General features: G+C 49.1%; 1 protein-coding gene across 4 annotated transcripts in view; it reads right to left on the bottom strand.

The window, feature by feature from the left end:
* Positions 1 to 14,519, bottom strand: part of INSC (INSC spindle orientation adaptor protein) — a 120,687-nt gene extending 106,168 nt beyond the window's left edge. Inside the window, exon 1 of one of the 4 annotated variants that reach the window (XM_032359201.1) lies at positions 14,423 to 14,519. In XM_032359201.1, coding sequence (XP_032215092.1) covers positions 14,423 to 14,518 — 96 coding nt within the window. In that variant the 5' untranslated portion in view covers position 14,519. Of the gene's footprint in view, positions 1 to 12,465; positions 12,922 to 13,123; positions 13,178 to 14,422 lie in introns of those variants that run through there. The other 3 variants (XM_032359203.1, XM_032359202.1, XM_032359207.1) reach the window with 3 other exon arrangements.
* Positions 14,520 to 18,088: the final 3,569 nt, after the last annotated feature.

The following is an 18,088-nucleotide window of genomic DNA, read 5'->3' as shown; positions in this document are numbered from 1 at the left end:
TTGCCAGGGGCTGGAGGTTGGGGGAAATGAGGAGATATTGGTTAAAAGGCACAAATTTGCAGATGAATGTGTTCTAGGGATCTAGCATATGGCCCAGGGGATGACTATAATTAGCAAAACTGTATTGCATCTTTGAAAGCTGCTGAGAGTAGATCCTCAATATTCTCACCATAGTTACAAAAAAAAAAAAGTTAACTGTGAGTTGATGGGTGTGTTAACTCACCTTACTGTGCTAAGCACTTCACAGCCAATACATATATCAAATCATCACGCTATATACCCGAAACTTACACCTTATTACATGTCAATTATATCTTCATAAAGCTTGGGGAGAAGAAAAAACAAGAAGGCCCAGGCTTGATCAGATACCTACCACCACGCTAACAGTCTGTGACAGAGAGCAGAGGGCCTGCTTTCTGCCTGGGCAGCCTGTGCATATCCAGGGACAGCCCCTCAGCACTGCACCTAGGGCTGCCCCGGCTTAGGATACTTTAACCTTATGGAGCACCCATGTGTGGGGGCTCATGCTTTTATCCTGATACTTCTGCCACCTGGTTAAAAAAAAAAAAAAACAAACCCACAGCCCCCATCTCATACAGTCCTTATGACTCCTTGCCAAACCAAAATGTGGCACAAAAAGAAAACAGACCAGCAGTTAAGAAACCAACAGTCTCCCCTCAGCTCTGCCAATAACTAACCTTGTGAACCTGGTCAAGTTACTAACCTCTCCAGGCCTCTTTTCTCAAACTGGAGATAATAATACACTTTTGATTAATCTGGCACAGTTGTTGTAAAGACTGAAATATAATAATGGAGTGGACACTGCTTTGTATCTCTACACGAGGTCATGAAAGTTAGAGGGATTTTGTTAGGCAATATGGTCTGTGGAATAAGAGTCTCTTAAAAGACCCGAAGGAATAAATCTAGAACAGTGGGATTTCAGGCAAAGCGAAAAATGAACCCAGGACCAAGATAGAAATCTAGAAGTTGGGGCCTAACCAAAAATCTCTATTAACATAATGTAAGCAAGAAACCCGGAAGGTTATAAGAGGACAGGTACTCAAGAATTGGCTTTTCCAATCCTGCAACTTGTGCAAAGGGAAACCAAGCCCGGGAGAAGGTGAATGACTTATCCAAATCACAGAGTGAATTCGTGGCTGAACCCAGACGAGCACTCAAGTGCTTTCTTCCCTCCCTCTTAGTTCTGTACTGATACTGGCCCATGATGCTATGCTGGTCTACTCTGGCCTACAATGCCCCCTTGGAGAGAGAGTGTAATGACCTGTCACCTGAAAAAAATGCCACTGCCTTCTCCAGGGTCCTCACTGAGGGATGCTGAACTTGGGGGCACTTATTTTCCTGCATCTGCAAGTTCAGCTTGTTCATGAGGATAAGTCACTCTCCTCCATGTGGAAATCCCTCTGCCAAATCCACAGTACAAGACAAACAGAAAGTGTTGACCAAGAGCTTAAGAACCAATTCCAAACCCAGTACTGACCCAGACCACAGGGCCTGGGCTGGCAGGAGCTATAGCCCAAATCCCTGAGACTCTTCAGAAAACTGTCTCCTGTTCAGCCCTCCCCACTAGGATCCTGGATGTGTCAAAGGACAATTCCATCTGTAATCCTGTCTTCAAGTTGCAGACTTCTGCATGCTGTGGTGAGAGGACATGTTCTTAAGGAAGGGGCTTCTAGCTGGCTGGGACAACAGAAAAGCAAATAAATGGGTCTAGTGAAGTCTCTGGAGGCTAAGCCTCACAGACAAGACCAGCTCTGGACTTGTGTCCCAAATATGCATCCCAGGTATCTATGTGGGGGCTGCCTCCCACAGGGCAGGCTCCCTATCTCCTGCTGGGCAGGGACTTTGTCTCTTGCAATGACCTCAGGCACAGGACACCCCGGCCTATTACACATCCATCTCCTTACTGTCTTGGCCGTCACTTTCATGGGTAGCCACCCCCTTTACTCACTCACACCCATGGTCCCCAGTGAGGCTTTGCTAAGAGCTCTGAGTATAACTGCAGTAGAAATGGTCACAGGCCAGGCCACACAAGTGCATGAGGGATCCAGAACCAGCCTATATCCACATCGGCAGGCAGCCCACCTCTGGCCCAGCCTGAGACCTGTCTAACACCTTCTTGGTCTGGATCAAGAGGGAAGACAGTATGGTCATGGTTGGGGCAGGGGTGTGGACAGAGCATCTGCTCTGTATCAGGCCCCAGCTAAATGACAGAGAAGTAAATGAATAAAACAATTTTCTTTTTCTTAGAATTTCCTCTTCCACTGAAAGAAATATATAAATGTATAATTCAATCTAGTAATTCCCCCAACAGGAGTTCAAATAAGATGATTGACCTTTCTCTTGCCACATGTGCTCTCTCTATGGCCTTAAACATCTTATGTCCCTTCTGGGGACCAATTGCCAATTGTCCTATTTAGAAGAGGAGGGGAGTGGATCAAATGAACTTCTACTCTGAAATTTATGTTCCCACAATCTCATGACTCCCTCCCCAGAAGCTTCTACAAAAGTCATCATGGCCAGAGGCCAGACCCAAACTCTTCTCCAGATTGTTCTGCCCACAACTCAGCTTGTTCTATGTTCTTTGCTCAAAGGTGAGTTACAGAAGACATTTGGAATTTGTCCCAGTGATAGCTGTTCACATCACCTGCTGCTATCATTGGCCATTAGAGCCCCCACAGCATTGCATTCCTGCTCACTGGGCCCCTGGGGGCCACCTCGACAGTCTCTCCACTCTCAGAACCTATGGGTCATATAGCTAAGAAAGCTGGCACAAGGCAATTGTTTTCTTATTGGCCTCCAGCCTACCCCAGGTATTCTGGTGTAAGTTTCAGCCCCTTAAAATATAGCTTTCGTAACATCTCCTTGAAAACCCCTTACGTCTCCCCATTATCTCTCTTTTTTAAAACATTTTATTTATTCATTTGACAGAGATCACAGGTAGGCAGAGAAGCAGGCAGAGAGAGGAGGAAGCGGGCTCCCTGCTGAGCAGAGAGCCCGATGTGGGGCTCGATCCCAGGACCCTGGGATCATGACCTGAACCAAAGGCAGAGGCTTTAACCCACTGAGCCACCTAGGCGCCCCTCCCCATTATCTCTTAACTCAAGTCTGAACTCCTTAGCCTAGCTCTCATGACTCCCCAGACCCTGCGTCCAGGTCACCCCACCTCAACTGGCATTACCACCCTTTATTCCCCCCCATCCTTTATGTTCAAGCCACAAAGCAAGTTTCCTGCTATTCTTCAGAACTGATTTGCTGCCCCCGCCCATCAAGATTCAGCATAAATGTGGCCTCCTCCTGGAAGTATATTCACACTCCCCAAACCACAAGGCATCCAAAATACTGAAGCATTGACATGATTCATTCTGGTCTTGCCAGGGCCCATTTGGTTTTCTAACTGACTGGTGATCTCCCATGGGTGTATCTAGCACCCCCTGCTGGGGTCCAAGTCCTTGAAGAATACGTTCCAATCAACCAGCCTTTAGCATAATGCTCTATGTGCGGCAGGTAAAGACTTACTAAAGACCGGTAAAGACTTGTAAAGAATTGCCTTGAAGATAGCTGGACAGAGGATGGAGGGACAAGGGAATGGATGAACAGTGATGAAAAGCCTCAGACAGAGGCCATGTCACAGTGGTAAAAGAAAGACTGAAATGGATGGAGAAATAAATAAGTAAGTGGACCTCGGTCCTGGCCACCATAATATCTCAGCTGCATTACTACAACAGGCTCCTAACTTGCCTTCCTGCCTACTCTCATCAAATTGCCATCCCTGCAGCCAGAGCATGTCATTTCTCTACTCAAAACCTTCCAATGTCCACATGTATCACCCAGATTAAGAGCCAAAGTTCTCCAATAGCCTTCATGACCTCACCAAATGATTGCACTGACTTCAACTCTTTGACTTTCATTTCATTCCAGGTATATGGACCTTCACGTTCCTCAAGCATTCATCAGGACTTCCACCTTTCTCTTCCCCCAAATATTCACACAGCTTGCCCTTTCACTTCCTCCTGCCCTCTGGTTAAATATTTGCTCATCAGAAAAAAAACCTCCTGAGCCTATATAGATACATAAACCTTCCCCCACACTTGGGATTCCCTTGCCTTTGTTGTATTTCTCCACAATGCTCAGGACCATTTACATGCTGTATATCAACCTGCTTACTGTCCATCTTCCCACACCAGGAAGCAGATTCTACAAGAGCATGTGTTTTGCTCACTGCTGTATCTCCAGTGTCTAGAACAAGGCATGGCCCAGAGGAGATACTAGGTGGATAGTTGCTGGCTAGATCAATGAGGGATTCAGTGAATGGGTCTGTAACTGAGATCCCTGACACCTTCGGGCATTTTTCTAAGATGTTTTTGTCTGATGTGGTTGACATTGTCTTGCGTCTGATCAGTTCTAGCCCTGTCTAATATTACAACAGATGGACAGCACACATTCTTAGGGGTTCTTTGTAAATGGAAAACTTAAGAGAACTGAAAGACATCTTCTGGAGGGGATATGGCCAGGATTAGTCTACTGCCTGCTTCCTAAGGCCACACTGTAAAATCCTGCTTTCCCTCTTCCTACCAGCCTCTTTGCAAATTCCACAAGGCTAAAAGCACAGTTCTGGTAGAAGATGAAGAAGAAAACAAAAGCATCCTCTTTCCCATGGTGGAACTCTTAGGGGGCTGTGTTTCTCTTGGCCCTTTGGACCCCAGGCCCAACCACCTCTGCAGAGCCCAGCTACCATCTTCCATTTATCTGATCAAGGAGCCTAATTCCTAAGCTCATATCACACTGAAAAGGGGGACAGGACACTAGAAGAATAGAAAGTAGGATAAGAAGGGCAATCGTCGTGACAGCTTCTGGTCTCCCTTTCTTCCTGTTAACGACCTACAATCACACATGGCCCTCAAACAGCACAGTTGACATCTCTCCACCCCAATGGTCTCTTTGTCTGAGCTTTTGGGGTGTGAGAACCATGTGAAAGAAGGATGAAGAAGAGGGACTGCGATTCACCAGTCTTGAGTCCCTCTACAAACCCAATACAAATTCTTGTCTGTGGCTGGACAGGAGAGTGTTGAAGGAGGGTGAAGGGAGTAAGTGACTTAAGTGAAGACCAAAAAGATCATTGAATGGGTGAGTGAGGAAAGGAAGAGTCAGTGAGCCACAGTGACTGAATAGGCTATCTGTCCCAGTGCTAATGGCCTCATTGCAAGGATGGCTCCCTGGGCTTAGTAAGACTCTCCAAATGCTCTTGTAGACCTAAGTCTAGTACAACCTCAGGGGTGGGGAGAAGACTGTCAGCTCCTGTTCCACGTATCATGCAAATAACTCTCAAGCTCCAAGGAGGCTTCATAAGTTTGTTAAGATCCTTCATAAAAGCAGCCATGGAGCCAAGTCAGGACCACCTGGAGGCCTCTCAGATCGCCTGTATCCTCTACAAACCAGGGTAGATGGGTGAGCCACAGCTCAGGAATGCCTTGTGACTTAGCTCCCTTCTCCAGGGAGCTCCTTAAAATCCTCTAAGAATTAGATGTCATCTATCACCAGTACCCCCTGCAGAAGCTGCTGAATGACAAGTCTAATTTGTGTTGCCCAAAAGATGGTAAGATCTTTGAGGGGGAGGGGCTGATAGGCACCTCAAATGCCATATGTTTTAAAACGAATTATTATCTCCCTCCCTCCACAATCTACTTCTTCCTTAAAATTTTTATTCTACTGAATGGCACCACCATCTACCTGGGTGCTCAGCTGATAAAACTTCACTCATTCATTCACCCAACAAATATTTGCAGCATGTCTCAGTAACATATTAACTGCTAGGATCAAGCAATGAGCAGCCCTCATGGAACTCATGATCTAATAGGAAAAAAAGACATTATCATGTGATAATTATAAATAAAGGTGAAGTTACAACTGTGATAAACCCTTGAAGGAGGTAAATGGTATTTTAAAGCCTTACAAAATGGGATTTGACATAGTCGTGGAGGTCATGGAAATGACAGCTGAGCTACAGACTGAGAGATAAGTACAAATTCAGGATGTGAAGACATGAAGGAAGAGTGTGCTAAGCAGGGGAACAGCAAATGCAATGCCCAATGGTAGGAGGGAGTCTGACAAGCCCAAGAGACTGAGACTACACTAGCATGGCAGAAGGAAGGAAGGAGATTGCTGGATAGGAAGACACAGGGGATGGTGGTAGCGTTGGACAAAGGAAACCTTGTAGGACTTACTAAAGTGTTTGGTCTCTATCTTAAGGTCAACAGGAAGCAACTTAAAAATTTTCAAGGAGGGAAATGACATTAACAAGTTGTGTTTTGAAAGGCACTCTAGCTGTTCTGCAATCAACAAATTGGAGAGAGCTAGCATGCATACAGCTGGACCGGTTAGGAGGCTCTGGTGGTTTTCCAGAAAGATGAAAATGGTGCCTTGAACCAGAGTGATCCTAGTGGAGATGGACAGACAGAAGTGATGAATTTCAGAGATATTTACAAGAGAACATCAACCAGACTCGGTGAGGGATGGGACGTGGGCTCTGAGGGAAGAGGGGTGCTGAGGAGGATTGCCAGCACTCTCTGATGTATGCAGCTGCATAGATGAAGGAGCTGGTCAAAGAGATCTGACATATCTGAAGAGGACCCCACAGGAATGGGATAGTACCGGGAAAGAGCCCAGAAATTCCGTTTCGGACATGCTGAGTTTGAGAGTCCATTTGACTTTTTCGTCTCCCTCCCTTTCTGCATTTGACTGGTCATCTGATTCTCCTCTCCACCTTGTCTTAATTAAGGCCCTTGTCATTAAAACAAACTCCAGGCTTTCATGAAATATCACCTCCTCAAAGAGGCCCTCTTTGACCACTGAATTAAAAGTACCCTTAAGCTACTACTCTCTATTTCAGTCACATGTGGGGTTTTTTCCTTTCTAAAAATAGAGAATAACTTCTTGTATTTTTAATCATAGAAATAAATATGGACATACAGGTCTATGTCTTAGCTCTGTTTGCTAAGAGGGCATAAAAGCAATGACACACCCAAAGCAAGGAGCACACGTTGCCCCAGAATTTGGTTTCTAAACACCATTCTCCACTAAAAGGATCCAGAGCTTCTTGGAGAAATGGCTAGTTCCAGGGCTAGAAACCTCCTATTATCTCTCAAGATCCAGACCAAGAGTTTTCACCTCTGGGAAGGCCTCTCTGATTTGCCCTAGTAAGAGAAGATAGGTAGGTCCTCTTCTGATATGGCAAGGAGTCCTGTAGCTGCTGGAATCATGTCCCACAGATAGGCCTGTTGCTTACTGTTCACAAGCCACGTGATCTGACTGCAGCTGGAAGACCAGAATATGCCCTGCTCACATTTCCCTGTGCCTTGCACAGATCCTGGCACACCCCAGGGTCTCAATTAATCTGTGTGGTATGAATAAATGAATAATAGTAACTGAGAGTTCTGTGTCTTCTGAGAGATCCCCCTGACTTCATTATTCTCAAAAACCACGGAGTATGAGAGAAATTTGTTCTTGCCTTATTTTACACACATGGAAAGTGAGGCCCCGAGAAAGTAAGATAACACAGAGTCTGAGTTAGAGCAGGAGTCCAGGGCTGTTGCCAATCAGTCTGGTGTTCTTCCCCCAAAAAGGGAGGGGGATACACAGGAAAGATATGCCATTCATGGTTCCCCTATTCTATGTCAGATACTATACTTCAGTAAACTTTCTAGTGCTAGCAACACCCTAACATTATAAGGAACCCCATTTTACAGACGGGGAAACTGAGACTCCAGGTCAGATCTGTCTATTTTTCTCTGCACATGGCTGGAATGTACAGCCCTCCTCTGACCCTCCTTCAGGGGCAGGGAGACAGCCTGAGTCCATCATTCTGTCTCTCAACCATGTCCTTTAAACCAGCACCACACACAGGCTCATAGTGCAGCCCACACTCCCAGACCACAGGCTGTATTTTACATGGTTTCCAAACCCAGGATATTTGGGTTGTAAGACAAAACCTCCATTTCTCCAGCAGAAAGTGAACACTACACATAATTACCCAGCCAAACTGCTGATGTCTACAGACACTGCATCATGCCGAATAGGGTCTGGTCTGCCCAGAGATGTCCTCGGCGGATCCTAGACTCCCCCAGAGCTTGGCATTAAGGGGACCCTGGAACTGGGGGAGGGAGACTGAGCTGGCTGGATCACAGAGTCCTGGGGAGCCTCCATTCCTTGGGCAGAGACTGATCCAGGGGAGAAGTGGAACCACAGAGGCCCAGCACTGCCCACCCCAAGAGAGTGGGGGTGATCCCTGCCAAATCCAAGAGACACCCCACCCCACCCTTGCTTCCCACAGCATGGCAGTCTCCGTTTGTGACTGGTAAGGCTGGAGATGCTCATGTTCAAGTCCCGGAGTCAGAGACGTCAAGCCCTTAGCCCTTCCCCAGTTGTCCCAAGGGGTGGATTTTCCTGTTTTCAGAGCTTTAGAACTGGGGGAGTGGTTAGCAGACATTCCCTACAGACCCTGATGGCAGACAGACCTGGAATGGACTCGTGGCCAGCTCTTACTTAACCTCGCTGGGCTTCCGTTGCCCTATCTTTAAAATAGGAGCGCCTCTCTCACAAGGTGGTTCCAGAGGTTTCAGGAAACAAAAGATGCAAAGAACCCGCAAGGGGCCGGCCTTTAGCAGGTAGTAAACAAATGGGAGCAACCCTGCCTAAGTCCTCCCCCAGCCACTCTGACTGCTGGGCTGGCCATATGCTCTTGCTGGATTTTAAGCCTGTTCTCATTTGGTTGAGCTAGAAGTCCTGAGAACACCCCAAATCCTTACCAGAGACATAATCAAATCGGTCTTACCTTTTTGAGATGACATTTACCAGTTAAGGAGGAAATCACTCACCTCACCCTGCCCCCTGCCTGTCCCCGCCCCCACAGCATATCTCCCAGCACCAGGTATTTATTTCCCAACGCCTCAGGCCAATGACTCCTCTTTCCCACTTTGAAACCAAACGTTTTGGCGATGCTCAGTCTTAAAAGTGGTTAACAACAGCCACCAGCATGTGGGGGTTGGGGCGGGGTGGTGACTTAATACATAGAGAAGCAGAATCCCAATACAGTATCTGAAAGCCTGCCATTAGAGTCCTTCTAATCATTCTTTGGTACTAAACATGCCCCCCCCCTGCCACTGGTCCCCCTGTCAGACATTAATAGGGCAGGGAAAAGTAGTCAGTCTTGGAGTTAGTTACTTAGTAGAAGTCTCATCAACTTGCAAAGCAGCCAGAGCCCTGCCCTGCATACAGAGGCCCCTGGTGACCAACATCCTTTATGGGTAAGAGGTGACAAATGATGCCCTCACCACCTGGTAGACTTGAAACCCCTTCATTGGGAAGGAGAAAAAAGTAAGCATTTATCTATGCCTGCACAGGTCCAGGAAAGGGGGCAGAAAAGCCTCCACATTTCAGAGCCCAGACTCCTCAACCTGAGCTCTGGTTATAGAAGAGCCATCATGATCGGAGACCATGTCGTCCACAGTGGGGGAGGCAGAGCTCAAGTCCAAGAGACACAGACCTCCCAGCAGAGCCCTGGGCCTAGATAGGGTCACATGAAGAAAGGGTGGCCATGGGGTCAGGGCCAGGCTTAGGGCAGGGGCCAAACTCCTTCGGGCATCCAGACACTCACTCTTTTGAGACAGGGAGGCACTGGCAGCTGAAGTCCTCAGAGCAAGGGGCATTTATCAATGGCCCAATTCATTCTCAACAATCCCCATTGTCTGAGCCAGCACAGAGATAGGCATTATCACTCAGAGCCACTAGAAAGAATAGCCCCAAGACACAGTCATGAATCCAAGGCCAAAGATACAGAAGCCAAAATTGAGACATGGCTTGGAAACCATGTGAAATATTTGAAATTGGAGCTGTCCCCCCAACAAATCCAGGCAACACACTTCCCATCCTCACAGGCAAATAAAAGGCTTAATTGCTAGTTGTTCATTTATTTATTCTGATCTCTTTCTACAAAGGATGTGGGAGTTTATGTTTAAAGATGTGTGTACTATGTAGTTGTTAAAGCAGAAATTAGAAGTCAAGCCAGATTTCCAATGAACACAATTACTAGGCTGGAGTAATATGACAGACTAAGAGCCTCCTGGCAGCTAGAGTAGGAAGAGAAACCCACAGGTTTGGTCATGTGCTCGAGTCACGGAGACCTATAGAAATCCCTTGAGCGCTCTCTGCCTCAGTTTCCTTATCAGGAAAAAAAAAATAGGACTATTAACCTAAGAAAGTTGTTGTGAAAAGTAAATGAAATAAAGCAGATATTTTTTTAATAAAGCAGATTTAAAGATTCAGTCATATGTTTCTATTACCATTATGACACATGTGATTATTACCATTACTTTGTTGTCTGATTTCTCCTTTTTAAACTGGAACTATGTGAACTTAGTGGGGTTGCCCTGATGCTCCACATTGTTGTTCTGAAGTTCTGACTGGCAGGTATATATATTTGATTAAGAGGGGTAAAAAAGGAAATAGATCAGGACTGGGTCCCTATGAGTCCTCCAGTTTCCCAGTCTTGTCTTGAGTCCTAAGGTGGCTGGGGCCCTACAAAGGGTAAGGCCAGGGAAAGTAGGCAGACTTCCTTCACTGTGCAAGAAGGCTGCCAGGCTGACCTCAGCCTGCCTCACTGAACCATCCCCAGGGGTCAGAGGACCAGGGCAGGGGAGAATAGATCCCTGCACCCCACTCAACAAATGGCTGAAGATCATCTCTCCCCGCATACAAGGAGACTTGGTGGGGTGAGAGCTCAGGCACTCCTTGGACTAAACCATAAACCCTAAGTAAGGGTAAATCAATGTCATCTTTCTAACTTTCCAGTTGAAGGAGCACATAAGTCTGGGCACCCAACTGAAGCCTGTCCAGAGGAGAATGACCTGAATGGAAAAGGTCTAGAAGCCATAATAACAATAACAACAACAACAACCTGATTTTGGGTCACCTACCCCTCCAAGCACAGTTTAGTGTGTTCCCAGTGGTCCCCAGAGGAAGGAGATCAGGGAGAAAAAGATTCTGTCCAGGGAAGAGATAACCACTGGGGGAAGGGGGAGGAGCAAAGCCAAAGGCAGCCCTTCCAGCCTAGCGGAGATGAGAGACTCAACACAGGACCAATTAAGACCAAAGACAAAGAATCAGCCCAGCTCAACTCACTGTCCCTCTCTGTCAAATGACTGCGTGGACCCAGCCCATAGAAGACTCATGGTTTTTCTACAGCAGGGAGAATCCACAGTGCCAACTAGAGCCCAGTACAAATTATAGGTGCCGTGCTCTGCCTCAGCCTGCAAGCCTGGCCTTTTCATTTATAAGAGGGTAAAAGCTGTTTCTAAGGCCAGACCCTTAAGCCCCAGGTTACATGGGCAGCCTCAGTTCTAGACCAAATGGGAAACCCCAAAGGCACTGTGTTACCATCTTCCCTGAAGAACCCACAGCCAAAGTCCCTAACTTAAGATCATCCCTACTGTGGCCAGCTTCTTGGACTCATTTTCCAAGGTGTTACGGGTAGGTTAAAAAGGAACCAAAAAGGGGATCTGGAGGCTGAGAGTACATTAAGCCAGGGGGGCATATTTTTGCATATGCACATTCTACGCGTGTTGCATACATGTCACTGTCCACAGATGTATGTATTGGAAGTGCGTGAGTGTCTGCATGGATGTCCTGACTGGAAGTGCGTGCAAGGCTAGTGTGCGTGTGTAGGAATATATGTACACGAGCAGCTGTGAGTGTGTGGGTGTGAGTGCCCTCTCAGTGTTTGTGAGTGTGCACAACTATGTGGTCTGCCCATCCACTCTCACTGTCCTCCTGCTCCTTCTGTAGTGACAGTGGGTACCCCAAGTTGTCTCCTCACCCTGGCCAGCCCGCTGGGGTCCCTCAGAGCCCCATCTACTCCAGTGTCAGGGGAAGACACTGAGCTCCCTCCCTGCTCACAGCCCTGAGAAACCAAAGCCGCCAAACTGACCCACAGAGAAGGCACCCCAGCTGGGGACAAGTTTGGTCACCCTAGAAAGTCGGAGTTCAGATAACACTCTTTATCCTTATTCTGTCTTCATGGGCTCACTCACACACAGTCAACCGTCCCCACGGGTGCCCTCTCTCAGCCCACCTGCAGGCTTCCTACCCCACACACACGAATGTAAGTACAGGAAAGAGACACCTATGCCACCTGTGGACACTTTCCAGGCCCACCTACATGCCCTCTCCCCCGCCCCCAACCCCCAGGGACATACTCTCTCAGAACTCATATTCCTACCCTGGGACGCATGCTAGAAAGTTCCACAGGCTTAACACATCCATCCAGGCACTCCCTCCCACTGCCCACTGCCACTCCTACACCTACTGTCCAAAGAGTCGCAAGCACGCTGCACCCCCTACTAGGCTGGCCCACCTGGTAGGGCCCCAATCAGCTGGCCCAGGGGGGCTACTCACCTCGAGGGAGCGGGCGGGGAGCCGGGTGCGCGCGGCGGCCGGCGGTGGCAGGACGCAGCTGGGGCTCCAGAGGCCGGGCCAGCCCAGGGGCCGCCCGCCGCCCCGCGCCCCCGCCCCGCTTAGCCCCAGCCCGCCCACTCCCCGGCGGCCGCAGGACCTTCCACGACAGCGCGCCCCCTGCCAAGCCTCGGTCCCGTGTCAGCCACCGCCGCCGCTGGAGTCTCCGCCCGGCCTCGGCCTCGAAGCTATTTTGGTGCCCCCGCGGTGGAGACGTCGCTCTCTGGTCTGCGGGGAGCGCTGGAATGGGGACGCGGTCAGGCTGAATTAGAGCCCGGCTCACCCCGGGACCCGGCAGGAGTCAGGGCTGGGAAGCACCCGGGAGCCCATGAGGCAGGGGTGCCCACGTGTGCCCCGTAGGCCAACATCTGGAGAGGGGAAGGGAAGGAGAGGCGAGCGCTTCCCTTGGAGCTGAAACAAAACAAGGAGGGGTTTGGGTGCGGTTCACAGGCTCTGTGGACAGAGCCGCCAAACTTTGAGCAGTCCCCAAAAGCCTGGAATGCGCCTGGGTTTATTCACCACAGGTGCTTCCCTTTGGAAGCTAAGTCACCCATAAAAGATCACCGACCTCCAGACCACCAACCTGCCAAAACCCACAGACGTGTTTTTTGAGCCTCCTTCTAACTTGGGGCACATCAGTCTTCCCCTCTGGATGTCTTTGTGTCAGATGGCTTAAGTCTAGAAAAGAAGGCTGATTCCTACCCAAAAGCTCAGGAATGTTGCATTCCTGAATTCGAAGGAAGCTGCAAGGTCATTCTGTCCAAGTCCCTCCACCCTGCCCGGAATCCAGTGGGGCCTGAAGGGCCTCTACCCACTCTGGGAGATCACCAAGGTAAGTCAGCCCCTAGCCTCCCTGGGGACCCCGTTCCTAAGCTCACACCCTCTAGTTGGCAGGAAGTTCTCCTTGGCATCTAACCTAAATCCCACATGTGTAAACTGTATCAATATGCTTACACTAGGCATTCAGAGGGAAGAAGGCCAGCTCCATCTCCACGCCAGAAGGACTGCTCCCAGGTCCCAACTCAGCCTCCTCTTGCTTGAGGCAAGTACCCTTGTTCCCTTTTCCAGCCCTGGGCTAACAAGGACAAATGCACCCTGACCCTGGACACCTCGCAGCTCCTGTCATTAACTCAACTGCATCAGCCCTCTGGGAACCCCAGCTCTGGGTGCTGGAGTCATTCTGACCAGCCGGCTTCGCTGGCAGCATCCATCTCTCCAGGAGAGCCTGATTCCACTCCCAGTCCCCTGAGGGCTTCAGTTCCTATCTCAATCACGTCTGTCTCAGGGCCTGGGAACAGAACTGGGGCCCCAGCCACCCAACGTGGCTGGGCATTGACTCTGAGGCCACGGCCTTCCTCCAGTGGGCATGGTTTGCAGAATCTTCTCTGAGTCCGTTTCTGGTAAATGGGTTGTATTATAAAAGTAGTGTGGACTTGCTCCTCAAAGAGATCTGACTTTGCATCCTGCATCTACTGCTTTCTAGCTGTGTGTCCTTAGACAAGTCACTTAACCTCTCTATGACTCTATTTTCCTGTATTTACAATGGGAATCATAATAATTCTGCCTAGCTCAGAGGGTGTTAAAAGTATGAGATGAGATCAGGAATGTAAAACTACCTGGAAAGCCAAGATATTTTTTAGTATGCAAGTAATGGGATGAGGTTAGATCATAAACAGGATAACTACTGGAAAAAGCCTCAGAAATCTTTTATTTCCAGGACCAAATTTTGTGCCTGGGTTTCAGAGCAAGAGAGGAAAAGACGTGGTTTGCTAGAGGTTCCTTTAGGGCACTTGTATGAATGTCTCCCACCCTGCATTCCCCGACACACATACATACATACACACACACACACACACACACACACACACACACAAACACACACACTTTCCCAGATACATACGGCACAGTTCAGCCTCCTGGCCTCCTGTCGGCCCCATAGGCCCCAGCTGCCTCTACCCTCGCTGGCCGCCTCTCCATTCCCAGGAGGACGTCTCATGGCTCCGGTCCTGGCTGCAACAACTCCAAATCTCCCTACGGAGGCCCCTGTGGGCAACTCCTCTCTCCTTGCCCCTCCTTCTGGGCCATGGCTCCAGCAAGGCCTGCAACTCAAGGCAAAGGTGGCAGAGACCTTCTCCAAGGCAGTTCAGAATTGAGGCTGTCCAAGGGAGCGCAGAGCTGGAACATCATCCCCCTCGACCCCCTCCCCTCTGTCTGCCTGGCTTCCCAGTGCTGTCCTGTTTAATTCTTAATGGAAATTCCATCCCTAGCGCCGGCCTGGCTGGCTTATGGCGTCCAGGTTTGGGCCAACAGCAAGCTCCACCCAGAGACAAGCGGCCTGCCTGACCATATAAACATAGATACATCATAAGCACATATGTGTATACACACACGAGCAGAGGACTTACCTAGAGACATTCACAAATTCAGAAATTCTCACCCAGATACAACCGTACACAGAAAGATAATAGGCACCGTAATCACTAATAGTTAGGGCATGGTGCTAAAGACTTTGCAGATAGCAACTTCTCTGATCCCCACAACAACACTGGGTTCTGCTATTATCAGCAATGTACACATGAAGAAACTGAGGCACAGGGAGGCTAAGTCATTTGCATAAGGCATCTAGTTGCAATAGTCTGACAAGTGGGTGCTAAGAACTATGGAAGGGGCTTATGTGCATTTCATTTTGCCACTGTGGTCATTTTTCACGGAAGTTACTCTTATCCCATTATACGGACAGGGAAAATGGAGGTCAAATGGTTTAAGTCACCTGCCTGTGGCCTCACAGCTTGCAAACTGCAAGGAGACTTTACAGAGATATGCACAGGAACCCGCACAGAGGAGCATGGAGACACACAGGTAAGGAGATGCGTGCGTGCACACACGTGCACACACACATAGAGGCACAACCATAGTTTCTTCTACCAAAAGAAGCCTCAGGAATTGTCCAGCGCTGCCTTAGGCAAAAGTCCCCTGTAGCCTAACTCCACGCTCTTCTTCCTTTCCAGCTCCACCAGCTTCACAAATTGCTTTAGGAAGGACAAGTTCAGAGCTAAATGGAGGGAAGATTTCAGGTTTATAGTTTACCCAGCCAGGTCAGCAGTCAGCCCCCCAACCTGGTGCCGAATCTGGTTTGCCCAGCACCCACTCCAAGGTCAGTGGAAGAAGACCCATGTGTCCTTTCCTGAAGGGATCGTGGGGAGCACTTTAGAGACTCTGGGCACTGTGGAGGATCTGGCCTAGGAGGGCTTCTGGCTGCCAGGGCCAGAGGAGGATGGACGAGCCCCAGAGACTGGGTACAGCACCAGAGTGTCAGGCAGAAAAGAGCACATGTTGCCCAAGAGAACTGGAGCCACAGTACAGACAAGGCAAGACTTTGGTGGGAGGGGGAATGGAGCAGAAGACAGGGCAGGGCCATGATGTAGGACAAGTAGCCAAGTCCAGAGCCCAAGGAGTTAAGAGAACAGGCCTGCAGAAGGACAGAAGAGTTTAGCATCCAAGAAATTGTCCACTGTTTGAAGCTTCCACGCTAAGCTAGACACCCCCAAAACAGAGGCTGCCCTGGCCCTGGGCCTCCTCCCAAGCAGCTCCACCAGAGACCACCCAGGAAGGTCTGTCATAGGCTTATATCCATTGGCTCTTGTGGTTTCTCACCACCCCCCCATCGCCGTCCAGAATCCCCGGTGTGCTGTCACAAGCCCATCCCCTCTGTGGTCTGAGGACAGCTCAGCAGGGCAGCCCCATGCAGCATCTGGATTGGAAAAGGGTTTTAGGGGAGACGAATGCTAAACCTCCACAAAGGAACCTGCCTTCACATTGCCAGGCAAGGGCTCTAAGAGGTGGAGACATTCTGAGTGTGCAAATTTGCCTTTCTAAAAGGTTCTCAGATGCTCCCCATTTGGGCGTCAGGCTATGAGAACTCCTGCTTTATAGAATAAGAGAAAGTCAGAGGTCACTCCAGCTCAAAAGTAAATGTGCAACCTAACTGAAGTTAGGTGAAAATGGATCCTTCTGCAAGGTCCCTAAAAGAAGAATTCACATCCCAGGGGTGGTTTCCACTCCCCCCTCCCCAACCTCCATCTCCCCAGCCTCTGTGCAAGCCCTGCTATCCATTACTACATTACTACTGTGTCTCCTGTGGGCTCCATGATGGCCCCTCTGCCTTGGCACTTCCCAAGGGAGAGACAGTATCCACCACTCTGTACTCCAACTGCTCAGAGAAGGTTATCAGGTTGAGGGACCTGCACAGAAATCACTGCCAACCAAGGTGGCTCTTGGGTCTGGGGCTGGAGATATCAGATCACAAGGTCGTGCTGACAGCAGGAAGGCCAGGGTACCCAGAGAGATGAAAGCTGGGAAAGGGTCCCAGGAACCACAGCTGTTCCCTCATGTCCTGTAACCTCTGTCTCCATCCCTGAGGCATGCACGCCAAGGCAGTGCCCTGCCTCTGGGTGTGATTGCATGACAGGGCATTCTCCCAGAGCTCATTCTGGCCCCAGAGTCCCAGACCAGCTACTACAAGCACACCATTGACACACTAGGCCCACCAATCTCCCCAGGATGTCTTCTGCGATGTTCTCAAAAGGGAAAACTTGCCCCAACTTCCAGAGCCAGTGTGAGAATTTGTGATATAATCAGAATGAGGCAGTGTTAGGGCCAGAAGGATCCTCAGAGATCTCTAAGCGCAGGGGTCCTGAAAGTGTATTAGCCACCAGAATCACCTGGATGGGGGGAAATGCAGATGCCCAGGGTTCCTTCAGAGATCCTGATTTTTGTTAGCCAGTGATGAGTTGGGGCCACAAGGGCACCTCTCTTCCCAACTCCCTGCTCAGTGACTTTCACCTTGCTAGCTTGAAACTGGCCATGGTGGGATGTTTGTTTACATCACAGAAACTGGGCAAACATTACAAATTGGGGTGTTCTGTTTTGTTACACGCTGTTTTGCTTTGTTTTGGAAATTCTGTTGTGGACCATAGTACACCATGAAGCATGTGGGTCTCTATTTTCAAGGATCCCAAGGAATTGTGATGCAGGCCCATTTTGAGAAAGAAACACTGATCCAGGAATGAGGTTCTAACCCAAACCCATCATTTTACAGATAGAGAAACTGAGACCCAAAGAAGGGAAGAATCTCGGTCACGTCACTGTGGTAGGTCCCTTGTGGGGTCATGGCTGCTCAGTTCAGAGCAGTGGGAGCTTGGGGCAGCCCTGCCTGTTTTCTAGACCTTTTCCTGTGGCCTTTTCACCACACACCTGTGGTGGTTTGTTGGTTAAGAGAGACAAGGCAGGAAGGGTCCCTTTGTGGATCAATCATATTTCCTCTTATCAGCATCTGGAATTTGAATAGGCTGGACTAGAGGTTCTTCATGGCCAGATCATTCAACTGGAGTGCCCTGGAGAGCAGATCCATGAATTCCAGGCATGGAGGGCTGCAGGGCCGCCCTGCCTTTCCCAAGCCTGAATTGTTCATCTCTTCATTAAATTTAGAGATCCTCCTCACAAATTCCCTGCCTTAAAGTAAAAAGCTATTTGCCATTATTCCCAACCAAAACCTCCAGAAATACAG

The sequence above is a fragment of the Mustela erminea genome, chromosome 9 (assembly GCF_009829155.1).
Source record: "Mustela erminea isolate mMusErm1 chromosome 9, mMusErm1.Pri, whole genome shotgun sequence".
Taxonomy (NCBI): Eukaryota; Metazoa; Chordata; class Mammalia; order Carnivora; family Mustelidae; genus Mustela; species Mustela erminea.
The sequence above is the reverse complement of the archived record's forward strand: the minus strand, read 5'-3'. Positions and strand labels throughout refer to the sequence as shown.